Here is a 21,241-nt window from a genome sequence, read left to right on the forward strand (position 1 = left end):
GCCTGGACTTTTGCACAGCAATAAAGTTGAGCGTTCATTTAAGGCCGGTGTAATGAGATCCCAAACTTTAAGCTCTGTCCCAGGTAAATCTATTAGGCTGGCAAAATACAGAATAGTCTCTGAACATGACTCTACATGTCAAGTCTGTGCAGTCTGGGCTACAGGAGTCAAGAGGCTACTCTGAAGTCTGAATGTTCCGTTAACTCTCGTCTTCGGTCATCACTGGAGAGCATCCTTGACACCGTTTAATCGTCTGCTCCCCCGTGACCCAACTGAGAGACGCATGCTCGATCAAACTTTGAGTATTCTTTAACAGAAAATGAGTTCTGTGTTGCCACGGGGGGATTTAGTGTTACTTCCACTCCGTGGCATTCACAGCATGAGAGCAGCTAGTCAGCACGTTTACAGCTGAGTAAATTCACCTCTTTGTTGGAAAATTACAGTGTGAATAGAAGTGCACTCGCACGGAAATTGTAACAGTAACAGTGACAATGCAGGGGTTTGACATTTTGATTTGATCCGAAGATACACTCATCTGATGTACATGTTCAATACAACATATCGCAAAATAGTGAAAGGAGAATGTATGCCCCACAATGTGTTCACACTATGTGTTTCTGTGATGATTTCGTCACAAAGGCATGAATCAGACGCCCTTAAAGGTGCCTTGTTTAGTTTTAAGCTGTGTTTACTTTCACTATTTCTCACATTGATTCATTGTGTGTAAAACAGGTGACGGTACGGCCCTCTGCCGTTTAACGCCGTTTAACGCATCCGCAGACGGCGTTAAACGCCGGAGCTCTGGCCCGGCAGTCAGACTGGGCCTGACTGAAGTTACACAGAGAAAATGAAAAAATGCTGAAATGAAAAAAAAAAAAAGATGATGAGGATGAGAAAGAAATGGGTGGCGCAGATAATTTAAGTAGCTGAGCCTTGTGTAAATTAACAATGTCCTCTCAGATCAATATTTCGGTTATGGTGAGTGTATGCCACTATGTGATAAACACTGTGCAAAAGCTTGTTTTGATTTTGTAGTCAGTTGTATAACTACTATTGCAAAGGCATTATAAAAATGTCAGTATAACAATGATAGACCTATTTAATTCTCATTCTCACTTCGAGGAACAAGAGACATTAGATAGGGAAGAGACATGTTCTTTGTCTCCAAGCTCAGGTGGAGATAACCCTGATGACATCATCAAGGTTATTTTTATCATGACGAAGCTCCCAGCAGAGCCACGAAAGACGTCAGAGAACTGTTTTAACAGGCTGAGTACTACCTCTCATGGCAAGTTAACTGACCTTTATGTGTAAAACAAGGTGTTCCCCCTTAAGTTGCCTCACACCACTTAGCTGTGGTGGGAAGATAAAGGTGAAGCAAAGTTGGTTGAGTACAGGGATAGCCAACAGGGCACCCCAGAGCAATGAGTCACCAGCAGGCATGTTCTTAATACAGCACAAGTCAGCGGCAGAGTTTTTCACTCCAAGTGTGTTTTCCTGAGGCCAGCGTATTTTTTGTATGCTTTAGAGTGTAGAGGCGCTGAGCGTCTATCTTTAGCGCTGCACGTTTTCCGCTCTTGAACCAAACAAATGTATACTCGCCAATGTTTTCCCTCGCTCACAAAGTCTCATGAACCCACATGGACCGGCGGCTACGTCCTCTCCGCCTACACGCTTCAGCCTCCGTTCATCCAGGCCAGTGCTTTACCTTTTGCCGGCATCTTTTACTTCCGCCGATATTCCGTATCATAGCAACTAGACCCAACCAAAGCTCTCAGCCGAGAAATGGTCGCGCCTCTCAAAAACACTCCCAGCTGGGGAAAAGTGCTTCTGAAAAAATGTATTTTGTATGACTTTCAAATGTTGAAACAGATTAATTGTGGAGATTAACAGAGAAATCATTAAGCATGATTAATTATTTAAAGGTAAACTGAGCAAATGTATTATTCAGGAAGATTATCCGGGAAAAAAAGGTAGTCCCACGCATTGCTCTCTAACCTTCAGGTCGGTCCCAGTTTAGAAAAGGTTGGTCACCCCTGGTTTCTTGTGGTGTATAAGGTTGATAAACAAGTGAGATTGTGAAAGGTGCTTTGAAAGGCCAGAGCTACATAAACAAGTGTGTCTGTCATTATGACAAAGGTTAAGGATTTTAAGACTCATTTGAGTTTTGTGAGAGATTAGCACGTTCTCTGTAACCTTGTCATGAAAAGTATTTAACTTGTTTACTTCAATCTCACGGCGAGACACAGACTGTACAATGTTGTCCATACTTACCAGAACTGATCAACATCCCCATCTGAAATGCCATTTCCTCCCTGAGTTGCTACGGCAACAGCTTGTGTAACTTCCACCGTGGGACTTGTGAGTACTGGAGGATATGAATTCAGTTTTGTAAGTTAAAATGCATGTTGTCAGCTGCAGGGGAAATGGTATGCAGTTTGTGCTGCACGGGTTAGTTTACAGACATATAGTTACACGATGGAGAAAAGTCAATAGTCTCCCTGGAAATGTCTGACATGTTGCTCAACAAGCCAATCACAGTTGTGGGAGAAAGATGCAGAGAGTGCTCCGTGATTGCCTGCACTCTGGTCGTTAACAATAAAACCGTCTTCCCGAACAACTTGGCAACATTGCTGATTAAATGATGGAAGTAAATAATTTCACCCAAGCTCATCTTTCCTTTAATACCATGTTTTTTGGCATGCATTATCATATGCCATATGTTATACTTCAACATAAAGGTGTGTCCATTATGACCATCGTTGATATTGGCTGTATCTACTTTAACCTGTCCATTAATGTCAATGTGTCGACAAAAAACAGACATTTCAGTCTAGTTTTCATCAGTACATTTTCTCATTTTTTTCATGCACTTTTCATTTTCTTCTCACAACTGTAGTCCGTGCAGTTGTGGTTACAGGTGTCATATCTACCATGTGGTTAGTCGAAAAGACCCCGTTTCCTCGTTCACACACTGTCCATGTCACTCTGCTCTGCAGTAATACGACCAGACTAACTCTCCTCAGTAGGTGCAGTTGTCATTTCCAAACTCTAGATGTTTAAACAGAACTGTCGTCCATACTCGTCTAGCATTATCATTAGTGTTACCACAGCTGTCTGTGCTCTCCCACTGCACATCGGCATATCATTCCGAATCTGGATTCCCTCATTTCTTCACTAAAATATTGATCATTGACTGAGTTCAGCTTGAGGTATTTCCCTTGGGAGCACCTAGAGGAACATTACAGCTGACGTTAATCCTGGTGTTTGCTCATTCCTTCCAATAGAAAGGAAGATAGCCGACTGAAAGTTAACCTTTACTCACTTGACAAATAACTCAACATCTGCTTCTAACTTTTAATGTGTTGGCGACCGACTTGTGTTTAGTGAGTTTTTTTCGGGTTTTTTTGAGTTTTTTAGAGCTACAAACATCCAAAATATCAACAGACAAGCTCACCCACTTGTCATTCAAAGCAAGGCGCTGTGTGGCAAAATCGGTGGTCTTTTTTCTGATGTGCGGTCCCAGTAGTGTTGCAAACTGGACCACTGACATCCTGAAGTCCACCTGGAACCGATCGGGATACTTGCACAGCGCTGGATGACTCTGTTTTTGTTTTGTGAATTTTTGCAACAGATATATATTTAAAAAGAAACATCAGACTCAGTGTGCAAGGTTTCTGTACGTAACGGATTGTTTCAGATGACGGATTGTGCAAAGGCCTTAAAGGCTGGCGAAAATGGGAAATGTTGCGCTTCCTGTGTTTGTGTCGAATGGTGAAAATGAACCGCTCACTTGACAGTGGTCAAAGACCTGTCAGTTTCATATTTCCAATTTTTTCCAGGTCAGATTTACAGGTGTGTGGCTGCCGCATGATAGTTTGAAGTTGGCACACGGCAGCGCAAACAGTTACTTCACAGCCACACTCACAAAATGTGTCGGTGAGCGAAGAAGACATAAATCTCACAGTTGCAAAAAAAAAAAAAAACAGCTGTGGAGGAACAACTGTAAAAACATACACTGCACAGTCTCCCTTGCATTGAGCACTTACCTTGTTGCTTGACATTGGTCACAGAAGGACAGGTGGGTGAGTTAATGCGTATTAGGTATTGAGAGAATTGCTAGACTGGTTTCACTAGTGTTGAACTGAGAGTCAACTAACCCTTCAGTGTGTGGACAGAGAACATATCAGTATCTCAACTGAAAAAAAGATTTTCAATTTGCAGCATTTTCAAGCTAACCCTGCCTTCGCCCAATGTCAGCTGGGATCGGCTCCAGCCCCCCCGCGACCCTGAATACAGGATGAAGCGGTAGACGATGGATGGAACATTTTCAAGCTATCGCTTCTTTTAGCGACTCTGTGAAGATTTACTGCTGTATCTTTGTCATGAACGGTAGTAAATTGATTATCTCTGGGGTTTGAACTGTTGGTCGCACAAAACGGGCAATTTTCAGTTGAATGTATTCTTTTTTTCTAGAGCATTATGGATAAAACAGCTGACCACAAAAACAAATAGATTAAGCAGACATATCACTAATAATGAATAAAACCATATTCCACACCTCTAAATCACAGCCCACTATATCTTTCAACAATCCAATAGAATGAATGATAAAGTGACATAAATGGAAGATGATATACAGCAGTTGTACATACTTTCATAGGGAGCTCCCACATGAACTCCTATAGAAGGAGCCATGGTAATATGAATTAGGACTCAGTTACTGTTGAGTTAACAGTCCCAGCCAGCCTCCAAGTTCCCCACACCGCTGCAGTAATGCTCCAATGACCGTTTGATTGACCGCCTGGTGAATGAGAGGCCCTACCTGGGAGCCTGGAAGCCAGGGATTGGATGCAAACCCTCTGTGTGCATTCTAATAAGACATTGCCTTCCAGAGGAATTGGACAGTCCAAGGTTAATCTAGATGTCAACACCTGCTGGGCGTGCAGTGGATTGCTGTGGGGTGACTTCCCCCATCTTCATCCCCAATCCGCTGTGGAAGCTTAATGCGGCCGCTGATTTCATCCTCCCTCCAGTCGGAAGTGTACAGGTTAGTATTTCAGTGCTGCTGTGCATGACTGTTCCTCCTGGCACTTTGGCTGCTGACCTGCTTATTTGCCTGCTTCCCATCCACTCTGGCCACACTCCCAACCTGCTCCATGACACTCTCAAGTGCTCGAAGTGCTCATCTTTTAGGATTGTGTAAATACATTTGTGAAGGGGAGGAAGGGACAACAACACTTTCACCACCTATAGTTAATTCTTAAATTCTAAACATAAAAGCATATATAGTTCCTTAAAAGTTCCTTAATCTTGCATTCTCTCTACTGGCCATCAGGGGTGGACTCCTCTCGTTGCAAAAAGAAGTCCGATAGCATGGAAGTCGATGATACAACTTCTCACTTGATTCATCATCTCAGTAAACATTGTAAACAGAGTTTATGGTCTCAATCTCTAGTTTCAAGTCTTATAAATACACTATGATGTTCATTTAGTAAACTATGGTCCTAAACACTCCTGGGTTAAAGCAGGGTCTGCTTCAGGGTGTGGCTACATTAAATTGACAGGTCGCTACCACTGCAATTAGCTACTGAGATGACTTTAATAGTTAGCAGTAAAGTTGACCTTGAATTATGAAGCTAACTTTGTTAACAGCTTCACACCAGAATCTAGATGGATCCAGATCCAGTAAGGGTGCCGCTCAGCTGCTTGTATTAGTAAGAGACACCCATCGTTCCTCCGCAGTCCAAATATGGTCACTTCCTTCACTGGTTGCAAAAATTCCATGATAGCAACAACCAAAATACCAAACTCAAGGCTTCAAAACTGTAGTCCACAACCCAACAGGTGACGCCACAGTGACAATGTAGATTAAATGAATATTTACATTTTTAAGAATAAGAGCACATTTTATGAATAACAAGTGTAAAAAAAATGGGCTTGATGGGATGAAAATCTACACGATTACAACTTAAATAAATTGACATGCATTAATTGCCCAGCATATCCATGTGGTCGAGATGCACGTCGATATCAATAACCATGCATATAATTCCCACAGCTAGATTTTAGAAAGTGGTGGGTTAGAGGCTGCGTAATTGCAGGAACCCACTGTGAGTCTAATTGTAGTTTTAAAAACCAAAACCAATAAAAGCAATTTATAACAGTGTAATTGTCCCATTTTTTTTTCAAAGGTGCTCCAAAAGTGGAGAGTTTCTTCATCATGCTGCATTTAAAGGAAATTTGCTACTCTGACCAGCATCAACACAAGCCCTCTAGATTCCCACCACCCTCTAGTTCTCCGTTGTAATAGGGTCAAGAGATGCAAAGACAGCCAAAGAATCATCAATGAGTATCACCCACTTGAACAATTACTTTGACCAAACGCAGCATTTAGGGGGCACCTGAAGCCCTGAAATCTCATTTTCAGTGTAATTGTCTCCTCCAGTGGACTCACTTATCCCCCAGACACAGAAACCTTCTGAGCTTCCCCTTCCTCCTGTCACTTGTCTAATCCTCCCAGCACACCACCTCTTTTGCATTTTGTCAAAATTCATTTATTTTCTCCGCAGATCAACCTAATTAGAAGGAAGGCTTGTGGTGAAAATACGTCTTTATTGCTGTCATCATCAATATCACACTCCTTATCTGGGTCACTGCGCACTGATTGGCTGCATGGCAAATGGAGTGGAAATTTTCCACTTTGTTCGGAGCCTTTCATGTTTGGAAATGCACGCCCACTGGGGAAACGATGTGCATATTGGAGTGTGTAAACAGTTAACAGGTCTCTTTTTCCCCCACAAACACCTTGGAGAGAAAAGAAAGAGATGCAGAAATAGAAAATGGGCGAGATAAAGGTTAGCCCGTCTGCTGGGGACTGAAGGCTCCATTCAATCATAGTTGATAAGAAAGCCTTGGGGATTAGTCAAAGGCATTCTCCCTGTGTGGTGAGAAGGCTGCTCTGGGTTCAGGTACTCAGCAAAAAACACTGTTTACAGTCTGATAGGACCGGAGACTGCTTTCAGGCAGAACAGAAGATTATGATTTTTTTCAACTTATCAAACAGAAGGAAAAAAATGTTGATCAAATAGCAGGGGGCAATTTTGCATTCAAGGTCAGTACGTTTGCTAGTGTGTCTGTGGGTAACAAAAGGAATTGAATTATATAATGAGCTCCAGTCTAGCTTCTCTTTTTTTTGTTTGAACAACCTCTTTCTCACAAATGAGCTCGCCTCATCTTTTGCACCAAAGAGCAGATGTAGAGAGCCCTTGGTCTGCCACCGCAGTTATCCATGAAGTCCAATACCTGCTTATCCAAGGCGAGCCGACACAGCTGAATACTGTTCAGGATTATTTTTCTCTGAATCTGGCAGGCCGCCTTCAGTGTGCAGAGAGAATAATTTCCTCGTAGTATTTTTGTTTTTCAAAAGAAAAAGATGAGGGTACGTCAGGCTGAACCACTCGAAGGTGAATGCGCTTTTAAAAGAGCATTTCCAAATAGTGCATGGCGGCCGTGTTGCAGCACTCGATACTGACAAACAATGCTGGAATACCGAGAAGCAATCTGTCTGAGGAACGGACCAATATATCCACTTTGTATACCCACTCAGCAGGAGATTTCATGTCGCATGCATGAATGGCAGCCTGTATGCATGAGTAGAAAATACTACAGTAAGCACCCCTATAGGCACATACAAACCACTTGGCAACTGGAGAACCAATTGTAGCAAGAAATAATAAGTCATATTAACAATTTTCAAACTTATGGATACATATCTTTCCCAATAGGATACATGTTGCCTCCTTCACTGTATCTCTTCAATGATTCTTTGGTTGTGTCCATAGTCCCTCACACACTCACTACTCCCAGTTCACTATCCAGGGATTCCTATGTCGAGCAACTTTGGGACACGACTCAGGTCACTTTCTCTGTGCCGTAAATTAAATCTGCCGCACAATTCAAACATGCCAGATAAACAGTGGCCGGTGGACCATCCATAATAAACACCTTATTTGTTTTGTGATAAACATATTGTAAGCTAATTTGTTGTGTGGTAAGCAGTGATGTTGTGTGTATGTCTTATTGTGAACGTTTAGAGCAAAAGGAGCAGCGTATGCCACCGTTGTTAAAGTGGCGGTCACATTAACCTCTTACGACCGGATTATGACCTGGTATGACCTTATTGGGATCTGATAATTATAAAAACTAAGCATCATCTTTTGAAATTATGTAGTTTTTGTAAGTTTCCAGGAATGTGGACATCGGACCCCGTTAAGCAGAATGAAGTATTATGGTATAGACAATCCAAAATGTGATGTCCACACATCCTTCGTCGTAATGCATCATGGTATATAAAGCTGGGTTAGTGACGATCGATTGTACACTACTTTTTAAGATGAATTGTGGGAAAATGAGTCTTCTTACTTGCGTTTGGCAGAAAGTCATGCTCTACATTTTGGAACATCAGTTCTCAAAATGTGTGGGCTTTGGGAGATGAAGAAAGAAAGTCTATGGTACCATGGAGTCAGTTAGATAGTTGTTGGCTCCATCTTGAGCCTCATTTTTTTTTTTTTACCCTTTATTTGTTTACTTTTGGCAAAGTGATACCGTTATGCCTTAGCTATGTCCTGTGCGATTAACCCAGGGTTGTACAGACAACTATCACTGTATACTACTTGGTACTGAAAAAAAATTCTGGCAAGTTTGGAATGGCTTGACACCAATTGCTGCAATCAGGCAGATATGACTTGAAATTGCCTTATTTGTCTCCATGAGCTGTGAGTCAGACCAACTGCAGACCGTGTTGATAAGCAACTACATGCTGTATCTTTTGCTCACATATCTTCCTCTAGTTTTCGTGCTTCTTGTCTGTAACTGTTACGTACCTGTACTTTCAGAAGATATAACAACAGACATATCAACAATGGACCATTTTGGGTCCCTGAATGATATGTTGGTCTGATCCAGCATGTGAGAGGAGGATGGGATATTCTCCAGAAGATTGTTTGCTGTCAGAGTGTCCTAAAAACTTTTGAAAACAGCCTCCACTTCAAACTGCCTTAACCTCCAGCTGTAATGGAACCCACAACAGAAGAACTTCACTGTGAGGGAATTTTCTATCTCAAGCTTTTTCAAAAGAAATTGTCTTATTGTACTGAAATGAATGGAAGTCAATGGCTACAATCTTATAATGCACTTCAAATGAATAATGGATAGGGTCCTGAAGTGAATCATACCGGATTTACTGAGGAGTTTCATAATATTGACTCTCTCACACTTGCTTTTTTCAAAATACTATTTTTTTAAACGTTTTTTCCACAACATACAACACTAATTTATAATAATTAATTTAAGGGAGGCTCAACTGTGCAGTTTGCGGTATTACCACCATTCATTAATTTGTATATTTGCAAATTACTTAATAGTTATTTTTGAATAAGCTTTATTGTTAGGCTACTATTAGGTATATTTAAAATACTTGTATATTTATAAATGAAAATAAATATTCCTTTCCTTGTACATCAAGAATGAATTTTATAGCGATTTGAGAGAGCGGAGGGAATCTAGCCCGGTTGTCGCACCGCCAGGTGAGCGGATCCTCGCTGGAGTCTAGAGGCTCCTCCTGTAGTAGCGCCTGAGTTTAGGATCTGCTCAAGCTCTCTTAGGTATGGACACGAACGTGGATGCAGCTGTGACTTCAGTAGGTCTCTTCTTTTTCGCTGCAGGTGGCACCGCCGCTTGTGCAGAGGACCTCCACCACTCCCTCCGTCCTTCACTGCCAGCATATTGTCAAGTTTACATTTTCTGGCTCTCCCTTTTAATTTGGTCAAAAGTGGAAATGTTCCCAAACTGGCGAAGTTGCATTTCGTTTTGTGGCTAGAGCAGTTGCCATTATGTCCGACTTATAGACAACGATTGAAAGGCGGCAGCACCTGATGCAAACAGACAGTTGACGGGGGGGAATTACACTATTGAATTTACAGTCAATACACACGCATTGAAGTGTAAAACAAGAAGGGCCTAGCTACATGGGAAAAAGTGTGGTTGTTGCATTGCTTGCCATCCCCTGCGGTTGGCTTGTCAATACCACAGTATTGCAATTTTGCGCTTATTGTGACAGTCTTAGACTTTTTATGACTTTGTGAAAGTCAAATTGAAAACCAAACTCAAATTACTCATATGTGCACGCATACCTTTCCAATAAAGATGATTCTGATCTTTTTTCAGCCAACCAGACAGACGTTAGACATATTATATTATGACTTGTATCAATATTTTCTCTTTTTTTATTACTTTTTTCAACGTTTCGGCATCTTTCTTGACATAGTACACTATGACATTTTCCGACATACTAGACTATGAACTTTTGACACTATATTATGGCTTTTTTAATGACTTTTTGAAAACCGAAGTCAAGTTGAAAACTGATTAAAATTCCTCATACTGTACTATGAGTCTTTTATGAGTTTGGTCAACATACTATACTATGACTTAAAAAAGTGATTAGATTACTGTAGTATAACTTTTTATGGACTCATTGACTTAGCACACTATGGCTTTTTTTTAATCATGTACTAAAAAGGAAGCAATATGAATAAATCTCCAATCTATCTCCCCCTCAGCTCTCTCAGCCTCCCTTGCCGATGAAATGTCTGCCTGCCTTCTCCCGCAGTCTGATAATCCCGATGATTTTGTCAACTATTATAATGATTCACTCTCCTCCTGTCTTGATCGGCTGGCTCCCATTAAAACCAAAACAGTCTCATTCACACACTAAGCTCCTGAACTCCACCAAATGAAATCCTGCAAGTGCCTCGTTGAAAGACCTGAAGAAAACTGGTGTAACAGTTCATGTCCAATCCTAGACAGACTACCCTTCAACAATAGGTATGTTTAACCCAGTGCAACGTTTAACTTTCAATCTTCCAAACAACAAATGTGTTCTGATTTATGCTTCCTTGTCAGAAAATGCTTCAGACTAATGATTTTTATTACACACAGGGGTAAGTGGACAGTTTCCCAAAATAAAATGAACTTAAATTAAATGTTGAGTTTTTTTTGGAGGCAGCTATATTAATTAATAGAAAGTTCTGATTCAGGATCTAAACGGGCTGTTATTGGCGTACAGATGCCAACATCCAAGCATCTCCTGGTTCATGAGCGCTGTGTTGTTTGCAGAATCACCCTCAATAGTTTCAGTCAAAGTGGCGACAAAGAGGCCGTGAACTTCAGCAGAAGCTAGTCCGGTGCCAAAAAAACAGTTGGATCTTCGCCTCATCTCTTGCCAGGGTCTGTGTATTTTTTTTCAATGTTGTTGTTGATTTTTTAGATTTGTGTTGTATTCATGTTGGCTGCACGGTGGTGTAGTGGGTAGCACTCTCGCCTCACAGCAAGAGGGTCCTGGGTTCAATTCCCAGGTCGGGCCCGGGTTCCTTCTGTGTGGAGTTTGCATGTTCTCCCCATGTGAGCGTGGGTTCTCTCCGGGTTCTCCGGCTTCCTCCCACAGTCCAAAGACATGCAGGATGGGGATAGGTTCATTGATGACTCTAAATTGCCCGTAGGTGTGAATGTGAGTGTGAATGGTTGTTTGTCTCTACATGTCAGCCCCGTGATAGAATGGCGTCCTGTCCAGGGTGTACCCTGCCTTCCCTCAATGACAGCTGGGATCGGCTCCAGCCCCCCCGTGACCCTGAATGGATCGCCCTGAATGGATGGATGGATGTATTCATGTTCTACATCAGTCTCTCCACGTCCATCACCAAACAGGACAGGTGCAGACTACTACTAATCATTGGTGCCTACCGTCATTTCGGGTTCTGGACAAAACCTCCAGCTTTTCCCCTTTTGTTGTTGCTACAGAACATCAGTCTGAACAGCTGACGTCAGCCATGTAGTGTGAATATCCTGTAAAAAGACCGCTTGGGAGCAACTCAACATGTGGGCTGGAGGAGCCGGGGATCGATCTGTCGATCTTCGGAATAGCTGCTCTTCCCTTTTACCCTTCCGGGCTCAAATGCAATAGTATTCATTCTTCTCAATTTAGCGCTAGCATTATAAACAATGTTGAAATGTGGGAACATTCAGCAGCTACTCTACACCCTTCCTCTATGAGGAACTCCAAAAGGACCGAAGCATGTCAGTACACCTGCCGTCGGTCTTGGCGTACACTTCTCAACGGTGCTTTTTGTAATCACTCTCATTGCAAGAAGGGGACACAACGGTCTGCACAGAGAGATTAAGTGTATTTAATATATACCGACATATAAACCGACATTACTCATGTCGATATATTATGTCGATATTGATATGATATTCAGACATAGTGATACAGTACAGGGTTGCCAATTCTCACGCTCCTGGCGTGACACTCACGCTTGCCGTGACAGCGTGGGATTGATTGTGAAAGCGTGAGTGTCACGCCAGGAGCGTGAGAGTTGGCAACCCTGTACAGTATAATGTCTATTTGTTTATTTGTATTCATCACATATTTGTCTGCATTTTGATAAACAGTTGATCACTCAAAAGACTATCACACATCTCTGATTTACCTTTACTGAGTTACTCTGGAATGCATTATCAGGTTGATAGAATCAGCAGCACACTGTCATCTTTTAAGACATACACTCACAGAGAAACCTAAATGCACAAAACACTGTAATTGTAAATCAATAAACAAGTAAGGTACCACTATCACAACACACTTAACTGCTTACTTACTGACTGCAAATCCATCATCACTGTGTCTCCATTTTCCAGTTGTTTGTCATCGAACATGTGAATCCTCATCAGCGAAGCTTCAAAGGTCTGTGTTTCTTTCACTGCATCGTCAGACTGTGAAATCGTTGAATTTTCACTGTGATGGATGATCTATCTGGAGCTATTTGATAACTTGAACACATGTGGTCACACCTATCGGCACAACATGATGGTGTGGTAAACAGAACGAGGAAGAAGTGTAACTTGGGTGAGCTCTCTCTCTTTCTCACACACACACACCATTTCCTGTCTGTCTGCATATTATCAGCGTTATGGTATCAGCATATAATGTGGGTTGCACCTTCAAATCAGTCTTGACTTAAACCTCAAAGCAACAATTGGAGAACATCAAGCAACAAAAGAAGGAGATAAAAAGGGGAAAAGAACCAGAAACCTTTGACCACGATTAACAAACATTGTCCCAGGGGTCACAGAAAACATGGAGTTATTTAAAAGGGTAATGCACCTTGGGTTGGGAGGATTCCAGCTCCCGTTGATACCTGAGCTTTGAAGGGCTGTTGTTGTGCATTCCCACCCGGCCCACACACAGACACATTTTATTTTTACGCATAAAAAGGGAAATGCATTTCTATATAAATATTTTGATATGTGTGTGTAGATATACGTCTATCGTCATGTAGCCTCAATCACTTTGTTCCCTTCATTGTTTTTTTTTGTGTTTTTTAATAAGTAATAAAAAGATAAAAAGAGAAACAAATGAAAATAACTACGGTTGTCAAACAACATGTTTTGTCTTCCTCTGAAAGCGCTGCAGTCCTTCTTGGTCAGCAGGTGAGTTTAGCTGTAGTTACTTATGAGAAATGGCCTGTTCTCACCGTTCCCTTGATACATTTTTCTGGTGTTCAGTTTGAGGGTAAATCTTCAGGTCAGATGTGACGAGCACTTCAGTGTGTGGTGTTGTTTTTTTTTTGTTTTTTTCATTTTCAGGAGCAGGTGTTATTTCATCAACATCGCTGCACTGTTGAGGCAGGGATCGCTAAACACGGGCCTTTAGAAAAAAAAGCTGGTTATCCTGGTTCAACCTTTGCTGCAAAACCTGCATAACTCCTCAATGCATTAAGCTGGCCAATCAAATATATGATGGCACACGTTTCCAGGTATTATTTTGTTGCATGTAAAAAGTAGCAGCTGCTTATTTGCCCAGGAAGTGGTGAGATGAGGTATCGAATTATTGCCACAAGAGTGGTAAAACCCTGCCTGCTTTCACAGCTTTTTTGGTCTTGTTTTGTTTTTGTCATTGGCTTCAAATTTTGGACGCGGCATGGACGGCTTTTTAAGTTCAGTTTAAAACTTCTGTCCTCACAGGACGTTATGTTCAGGCAGCAAAACCACTTAGTTAGGGTTCGGAAAAAGCACATTCACATGACTTATTAATGACTCACTACACAACCGGATGACAAACAAGTCACGTGACTAGCAACTTACATGAATAAAGACTCACGCGTCTCAGGTGATAAAAGGTCAATGTTTACTTCGAGATTGTCACGAACAAAAACAGCAGGTCTCCTGGATGAAGGTCTTGTGTTTCCCCTCCCACCTGCCCCATGTGGACCATCTACTTCAGTTGCTCTGACCATCTAATTCTGCTGTGTGTCTCATACAGATTCTTAAAGGGTGCGTACAAGGTGGCGGTGAGACCTTGTAGTTTTTTCATTCATCAATTTCATCATATTTTAAGGGTAAGCTGAGTCATATCTATGTTGCAGGACAGTTCATGGAAAAAAGCATTTTGAACTAGTGTTTTGCAAACATAGCTTCAGGTTTGTGTAAATGTATAGAGAAGCATTTGTTGAAGGGATACAGATATGGAAGCAGCGTGTTGATGGGACATCCTGAGCCTTAACAGTTAAACAAGTACTGACAGTGCAAAAGGAAAACAGCAGCAATAAAAAGCTAACAAATATGGATTTTTCTTATTTCTTTTTGGAATACTAAAGTTCTTGCTCTGAGTTTTGGGTCTAAATTATGCATTAGATGAAGAAACCCAAAACAAAGTAACAAAAAATATGCTTTAGAAACCTCTGCGTAAGATTGTATAATCAATCATTATGAAATAATATATTGTGTGCTAATGTACTAATGCATGTATACTTATAAAGGACCTATAGTGATTTTCTGGTTCTCCTGTTCCTTTACTGTGTTTCATAGTGTTTCATGCATTTACCAAGTCTCCGCTGTGTCCATGTCCAAAGGGAGTTCCTCTCCCCCACAGAAACACTGATCCTGAACCGCTTCAAACGACTCTATTGAGACCTTGCCTTTGTAAAGTGGTGATGTCATCAAGTCACACATTTGCATAATATTTGCCCAGATGCTAGTTTGCCACGTCCTCAAACAAAGATAGTAATGGAGTCTCCATGTTGAGAAGACACTGTTTTCTGCTGTACAGACGTAAATGTCCTTCGTATAGACGTCTAAAGGAAGAGGAGGCATTTTTTTATCACTATTCCTCAGCAGTACAACTTTTGTTGTTTTTCTGACAAAAACTCTAAGGGGGGTGACCAATCAGAACAGACTGGGCTTTTTGGGAGGGAGGGGCAGGAGGTCAAACGGAGCATTTTAGAGAGAGAAGAGCTGCTGCAGCACATCTTGGATGGGAAATTTAAAGGCATTAAAGAATGTGAACATGTTCTAGTCACCTGACAAACAAGTACAGAACATGTCCTCTTTAAAATCATATTTGGTTACCCTGACACAGACCTGATCCTTAATGATGATGTTGTATTTGCACTGTACTGTACTGCCTTATCTTTCACTGGTGTTTGATTGTAGCATGTTAGAATATTAAATGTATACTGTATAGTTAATTCATCCTCACCAGATAAACAGAACCTTTTTCCAACACTTAGCAGCGTCTGGTCGCTTCAGGCTGCAAATTTGTTTACATGTTAGTGACTCTTTATTATGAAGTTCCTTTTGTTGTTATCTTTACAGGCATAGATGAATGATTACTTTTGCAATCGAAAAAAAATGTAAGACCTTTAAGTTATGGGAATGTCTTTTTTTGGAAGATTTTTTTAAGCTGATTTATGGACTTGTTTCAGAGATACCATCATCCCTGCTTGTGTACCGTATGACTTTGGTGTTCAGGATCGACTAACCACAATAAAATAGAGAAAAACAAAAAGAAACTGGCGGTGACACATATTGACTGCAGCACACAGCTGCCCATCAAGGACACTTTGACACGTGAAACGGAGCCAAGGATCCGACCGTCAGCACTGTGATTAGAACTGTAAACGACCTGCTCCACCTCCTGAACCACAGCCGCCCCCTAAAGACACGTTTCTGTCACTTCACTAGCGGACGGACGAACAGCAGATAACACAGAGTTTACACCGAACACCACGCCGTCCGGCCGTCTCAGAGATTTAGATGAAGACGAGATTCTGTCAAATTTACACATCTTTATAAGACAGGACAAAATGGAAAAGGAGATCGTCTGATTGTTTGAAGACATTTTCTTAAGAGAGTCACATTAATACAAAGATCTATCATGGAATACCAGTATGTTATATACTGCAGTTGTTATACCACATTTTTATATTCTGTAACATGTGTACATATGCCAACTTTGCTTCAAAAAGTGTTCAGTTAGTTCATCCAAGAAAAGGAAACAAAAAACAAAACTTTTAAAACAATATTCAACTCACCATGAAAGGATTACAATACCCTGCAAATGCTCACGGTCTGTGTCGTAATGTCTTTAAGCGTTTATCTTTACCACGAGAGAATACACAAAAACTCAATGCTTTGGGTAAGTCGTTGGATTTGATCCTGCCTTTCATATAAAATACTTCAAATAACTGAATGCTCATTAATGATTTACATAGTCCCAAGGGGAAGAGAGACAACACTGTGATACTGTGAGGATTCATGTCAGGATAATGTGAAGAGTTCCACTCCAAAATGCTATATATCCAGATACGTACGACGTAAAATAAAACCGTTGCCTGAGGTTTATCATCCAGTGTGTTGAGAAATCTACAGAATCCACTCTGGAAACATGAACTCATTTTGAGCACTTAATCGCGAACGAATCTCAAAAAGTCGTTTCATTTGGTTTAATTCTTTTTTTTGTTTGTTTTCAAGGTTTAGTTTTTCAGGGGAGTCATTTTGGAACAAAACTCTTCATGTTTTCCAGTTCATTAAATACTGTAATTATCAAAAATATGCGCAATACCACACAGTTAGCTGATCCACTTCAGTGATTATTGTTTTTCATGTACTGTCCATAAATTAACACAAGTATCCACCTGCTTCAGTGGCTCCTCTCTGGTGGTTGTAGCAGAAGAGGTTTTTTAATCAAAGCAATAAACAGGTGTGAAACCTCATCATTGCGAAACATGCAAAGGCCACGAGTGCGAGGATGAACAGAGTGACTGTGAGTCGTGTGCAGTTGATGGGAAAAGAAATCAGGAAAAGGTCAAACTAAATGTTTTTCGATGGAGTGGAAGAAGCCGCCGTGTTTCTTTCTGGAGTGACGGATCTCTACGGTATAAACCTACGATGTTTGGAATTGACATTTTGGGAAATATGCTCCTTTAGGTGAGAAGATCAATACCACTCTTGTGTCTGTACAGTAAATATGAAGCTACTTCCATAGCTTAGCATAAGCTAACGGGCTTATGTGCGCTTTAGACGTGTTGATGGGTTGGATTTTGTAACCTTTGGATAGAGTAAGGCTACCTATTTCCCTCTGCTTCCAGTATTTATGCTAAGCTAAGCTAACCATCTCCTGCTTCATATTGATCTGACGGGTGAGAGTGGTGTCTAACTTCTCGTCCAACTCTCAGCTAGAAGTCAACGTCTCATCGTTTCTTTAAGTTATCGATGTTCTTGTTGTGCATGCGAGGCTCACACCTGCAGCCAACGAATGATTTCTACTTCCAGTTACAAAAAGGTTTTCTTCAGAGCGGAAAAGCAGATTCACACCAAGATGCCTAAAAATGACAGAATAGTTTCTCGAAGCACGTGTAGAGGTTTGAGGGGTGTGGTGTACGATATTACCCATCGACGCATTCTTCTTTGCCATCAAAAGCAAATGAACTGGAAAGTGGATACGAGGCCTCGTCACCTCTTTGGGAAAGTGTCGTGTTGATGGCTCCGACTCGTCCCCCCCCCAATTCTCCAGTGTCTCTGTGGTTCGGTGTCAGCTGACTTTTCAAACTGTATTCACCGCCACTGACCGTCACCACGTAAGACATTTTACCAGCAATGACACAGGCAATTCCCAAGAGAATCGCCTCTAGGTTAGGATGAAAACAAATACCATAGCTTTATACTTTAGCCAACCAGATCACAGTCAGAAAAGGAAACCAAAATAACACCCGAAAAAATAAGTTAACATAATTTTGACACATAGAATTTTACAATATGTACAGTATTTTTTTTAAATTAAAATAGATTTGTTGTTGGTGGTCTGATTGGATAGGTCCTCTACAGATGTTTTTTTTTTCAACCATCCAGTGTTATTCCACAGAAGTAGAGTTCCCATTAAAAGCTCAGTGCCAGCCAATCAGAGTGCAAGTAAGGCTACCATCATCAATTCCCTGCCAATAGTTTGTTGGTGACGTCTTCAGACAGGGCCGAGCCCTTAGCAACACACATGGCAGACCCTTCAACACCCTGACAAAAGGAAATAAATATAAAATATATGTAATATGTCTATATATATCCATAAAACCAAACCCGGGATAGATTTTAACTCTGATGTGTTCTCTCCATAATATAATCAAACTGGCCATTTTCCTATTGCCAGTCCACTTCACTTCCCTTTTTGTCTCCGTTTTCGTGTATTTTTGTTGTTTTGAGGAAAAAGAAAGTCTTCTTCAAACCTGTACATCTTATATGCTAGTAAACAAAATGTAAAAGTGCGTGTTTTTTTGAATATGTTTTATCCACTATATCCAAAAGTGTTGCAGGCACTTAAGTCCTTCCCAAACATTGTGGTGTTTTTTCGACAGTGGAGTAGGTTGGTTTGGTTATTCCTGGATTCGCGTGGGTCGTTCTGTCGGTACGTCTCTGTCGTTCCGTCCGTCTGGTGAAGAACGGTCCAGCCCGGGCCACCGCTAGCCCAGGATGTCCAGGTAGACCGGCGTGGCTTTTCCCATGGCGAACAGGACCTTCTGCATATCCTTAATGTTCAGTCGCTGCTGCGGTTCCCTCTGCCAGCAGCCCAGCATGATGTCGTACACCTCTTTAGGACAAATCCGTGGCCTCTCCAGAACCCGACCCTGGGTTATGCACTCAATAACCTGCAGAGGAGACAGGGCAGTGGAGTGAGACGGACGATTTTCACTCACTGATTGCTTTGGTTTGGCCATAATGAGAAACCGGTGACACTGAGCAGACAGTCCTTTGAGGTTTGAACTAATGAAACTGAGATGAAAGAAATAAGAGGCTGCATTCACTCTTAAATGTGTCCAATATTAAAGGGGGAACCAGATCTTTGTGCCACAGCATAAAATAACAACAATACTGAATACCCACGAGGAAGGAAGTTGATCATTTCTTTGTCGGACTTGTGATGTCATTAGCCAGATCATTTATTTCTGTCGTGACAAGTTTTATTTCTTGTGTGAATTCCTGTCCACGGCAGCTTCACACCTGACCTTGTTGGTTCGGTTTAAACGCTGTCAATCAGCTTTCACATCAAGGATGTGTGATTTGTTTTCTCTTGGCGCGGACCAAATGAACTGAACGTCATGAAAGCCTCCTAGGATGAATAGTGGTCTATTTGTGGGTAATGACTGCAAAAAAAAAAAAAAAAAGTTTCTATTGTAATATTGTCACCACGTGCAATTTCTTTACGCTCAGAACTTAGGTGCGGAAATTGGTTATTAAGGCACAAATTACCACAAAACACATGTCGGGCAATTTCATGCTCTAGCAAGCAGTACAGTAGCAGGACAACAACATGGTGTCAGAACAAAGTTTTTAATAATTTACTACCATCTGAAGTCTCATTTCTGGAAAGAATGCATGGAAAACCTAATCTGTGTTTAAATAAAACCTGAAACAATACGACAGCCAACTGACGCTGTTCTATTGTTCCACATGCTGTTTCTCGTGTTTCGTCACTAAAGGATGAGAGGCCTGGCAGGCAGACTGCCTTGAGACTTAGACTGGAGGAGTGGAGCATCAATTCCAGCGACGACATATGGAGCTTCTTTGCATAAATTCCCAGATCACAAACACTACAAACAGACAGTAATAAGGCTGCAGTGGTCATGGCAACAACATCCGGCCAAACAGATGTTGGAGAATGATCCTGGGAGTAATCCTGAATGACAGAGAATCCAGCTAATTTACATGCGTGATCCTGTGGAAACCTCACTGGCTACCAATAAGGTTGTGGATGTATGTAATGCTGGCTAAGAGGCCTCCCTGTATTTCCTGCATTACACTGACATTACATTTGCATGCCACTTCTTTTACACGTGTAGTGTACTAGTATCACCAAGACCTGCAAACCAACGTTACAGTGCGAAATTGGTGGAGTTCCCCTTTAAGGGACTAACTCGGGTCCCATTTTGTCCTCACAATTACAGATGGGATTTTTTTGTGAGAGTTGACTTTCCATTATTGAGAAAATTGTGAATATCATCACAAGTTATTTGAAAGAGCTCTCTAGCTCGCTGTCATGCAAGAGAAGTGTAAAATTAAGATTTTTAGAAATACAGGAATACATTATCATATAATGGTCATACAAGAGTTTTAAGTATATATGGATGATTATCGGGATTATTTTGTGAGTTGCCATCATTTTTGCCAGGATAATCGTGACATCTCCATACACCTGGGTCACTTTGCCTGTATGAGCCTGCCTTTTTCCCCCACTGCAATAGACAGTGAGAATTTATTTTGACAGTATATTGACATCCTACCATCAACATCACTGCAGTTTCAATGCCTATGTTTTTAGAATATAACACAGGCATAAAAAAAGCATGTCATAATGTATCTTTAACTCAACACTTCCCATTTCCATTTCAGAATAAAAGCTGTGGACAAAATCCCCTTCATTTGTTAACTCAAGTCCTTTATTCTGATTGCAAAGCTTATTATTCTTCTGGGAAACTGCAGTGGCTTGCACGGCTCTGTCAATTAATAGAGTACCAGCTTTTTAATTGTGCATTGTTATTATTATTTACAAATGAGCACACGCTTCTTAATGGCTTTCTGTTTAAGATAAATATGAATTACATTTATAATGAAATTAAACGAAACATTGGGGACGTTATGAAAGACAAATCCGCAGCAGTCGTTGGCTGCTCACACAGACAGTGTGGACTGTGCTCATGGAGACAACGTGAGGCAGCCGTCCACTATCTAATACGACCATGTGATAAGGGATGTCTGGTGGATAAACTTTGCATCTTCAAAGTCAACCAACAGCTGCCGACGTACCTGGAAGCAACAGCAAGGTGTAACTGCACAGCAGCCATCTGTGAAATGTAGG

At 41.2% G+C, this 21,241-nt stretch overlaps 1 protein-coding gene across 5 annotated transcripts in view; it reads right to left on the reverse strand.

Moving 5' to 3' along the window:
- Positions 1 to 16,168: 16,168 nt before the first annotated feature.
- The window catches only part of ntrk3b (neurotrophic tyrosine kinase, receptor, type 3b), a 172,838-nt gene continuing 167,765 nt past the window's right edge, over positions 16,169 to 21,241 (reverse strand). For all 5 annotated transcript variants that reach the window (XM_084003337.1, XM_084003336.1, XM_084003335.1 and 2 more), the window contains one exon: positions 16,169 to 19,034. In XM_084003337.1, the coding sequence (XP_083859463.1) occupies positions 18,849 to 19,034 (186 nt within the window). In that variant the 3' untranslated portion in view covers positions 16,169 to 18,848. The remainder of the gene's footprint in view (positions 19,035 to 21,241) is intronic.

Source organism: Eutrigla gurnardus (assembly GCF_963514095.1).
Source record: "Eutrigla gurnardus genome assembly, chromosome: 1".
Lineage (NCBI taxonomy): Eukaryota > Metazoa > Chordata > Actinopteri > Perciformes > Triglidae > Eutrigla > Eutrigla gurnardus.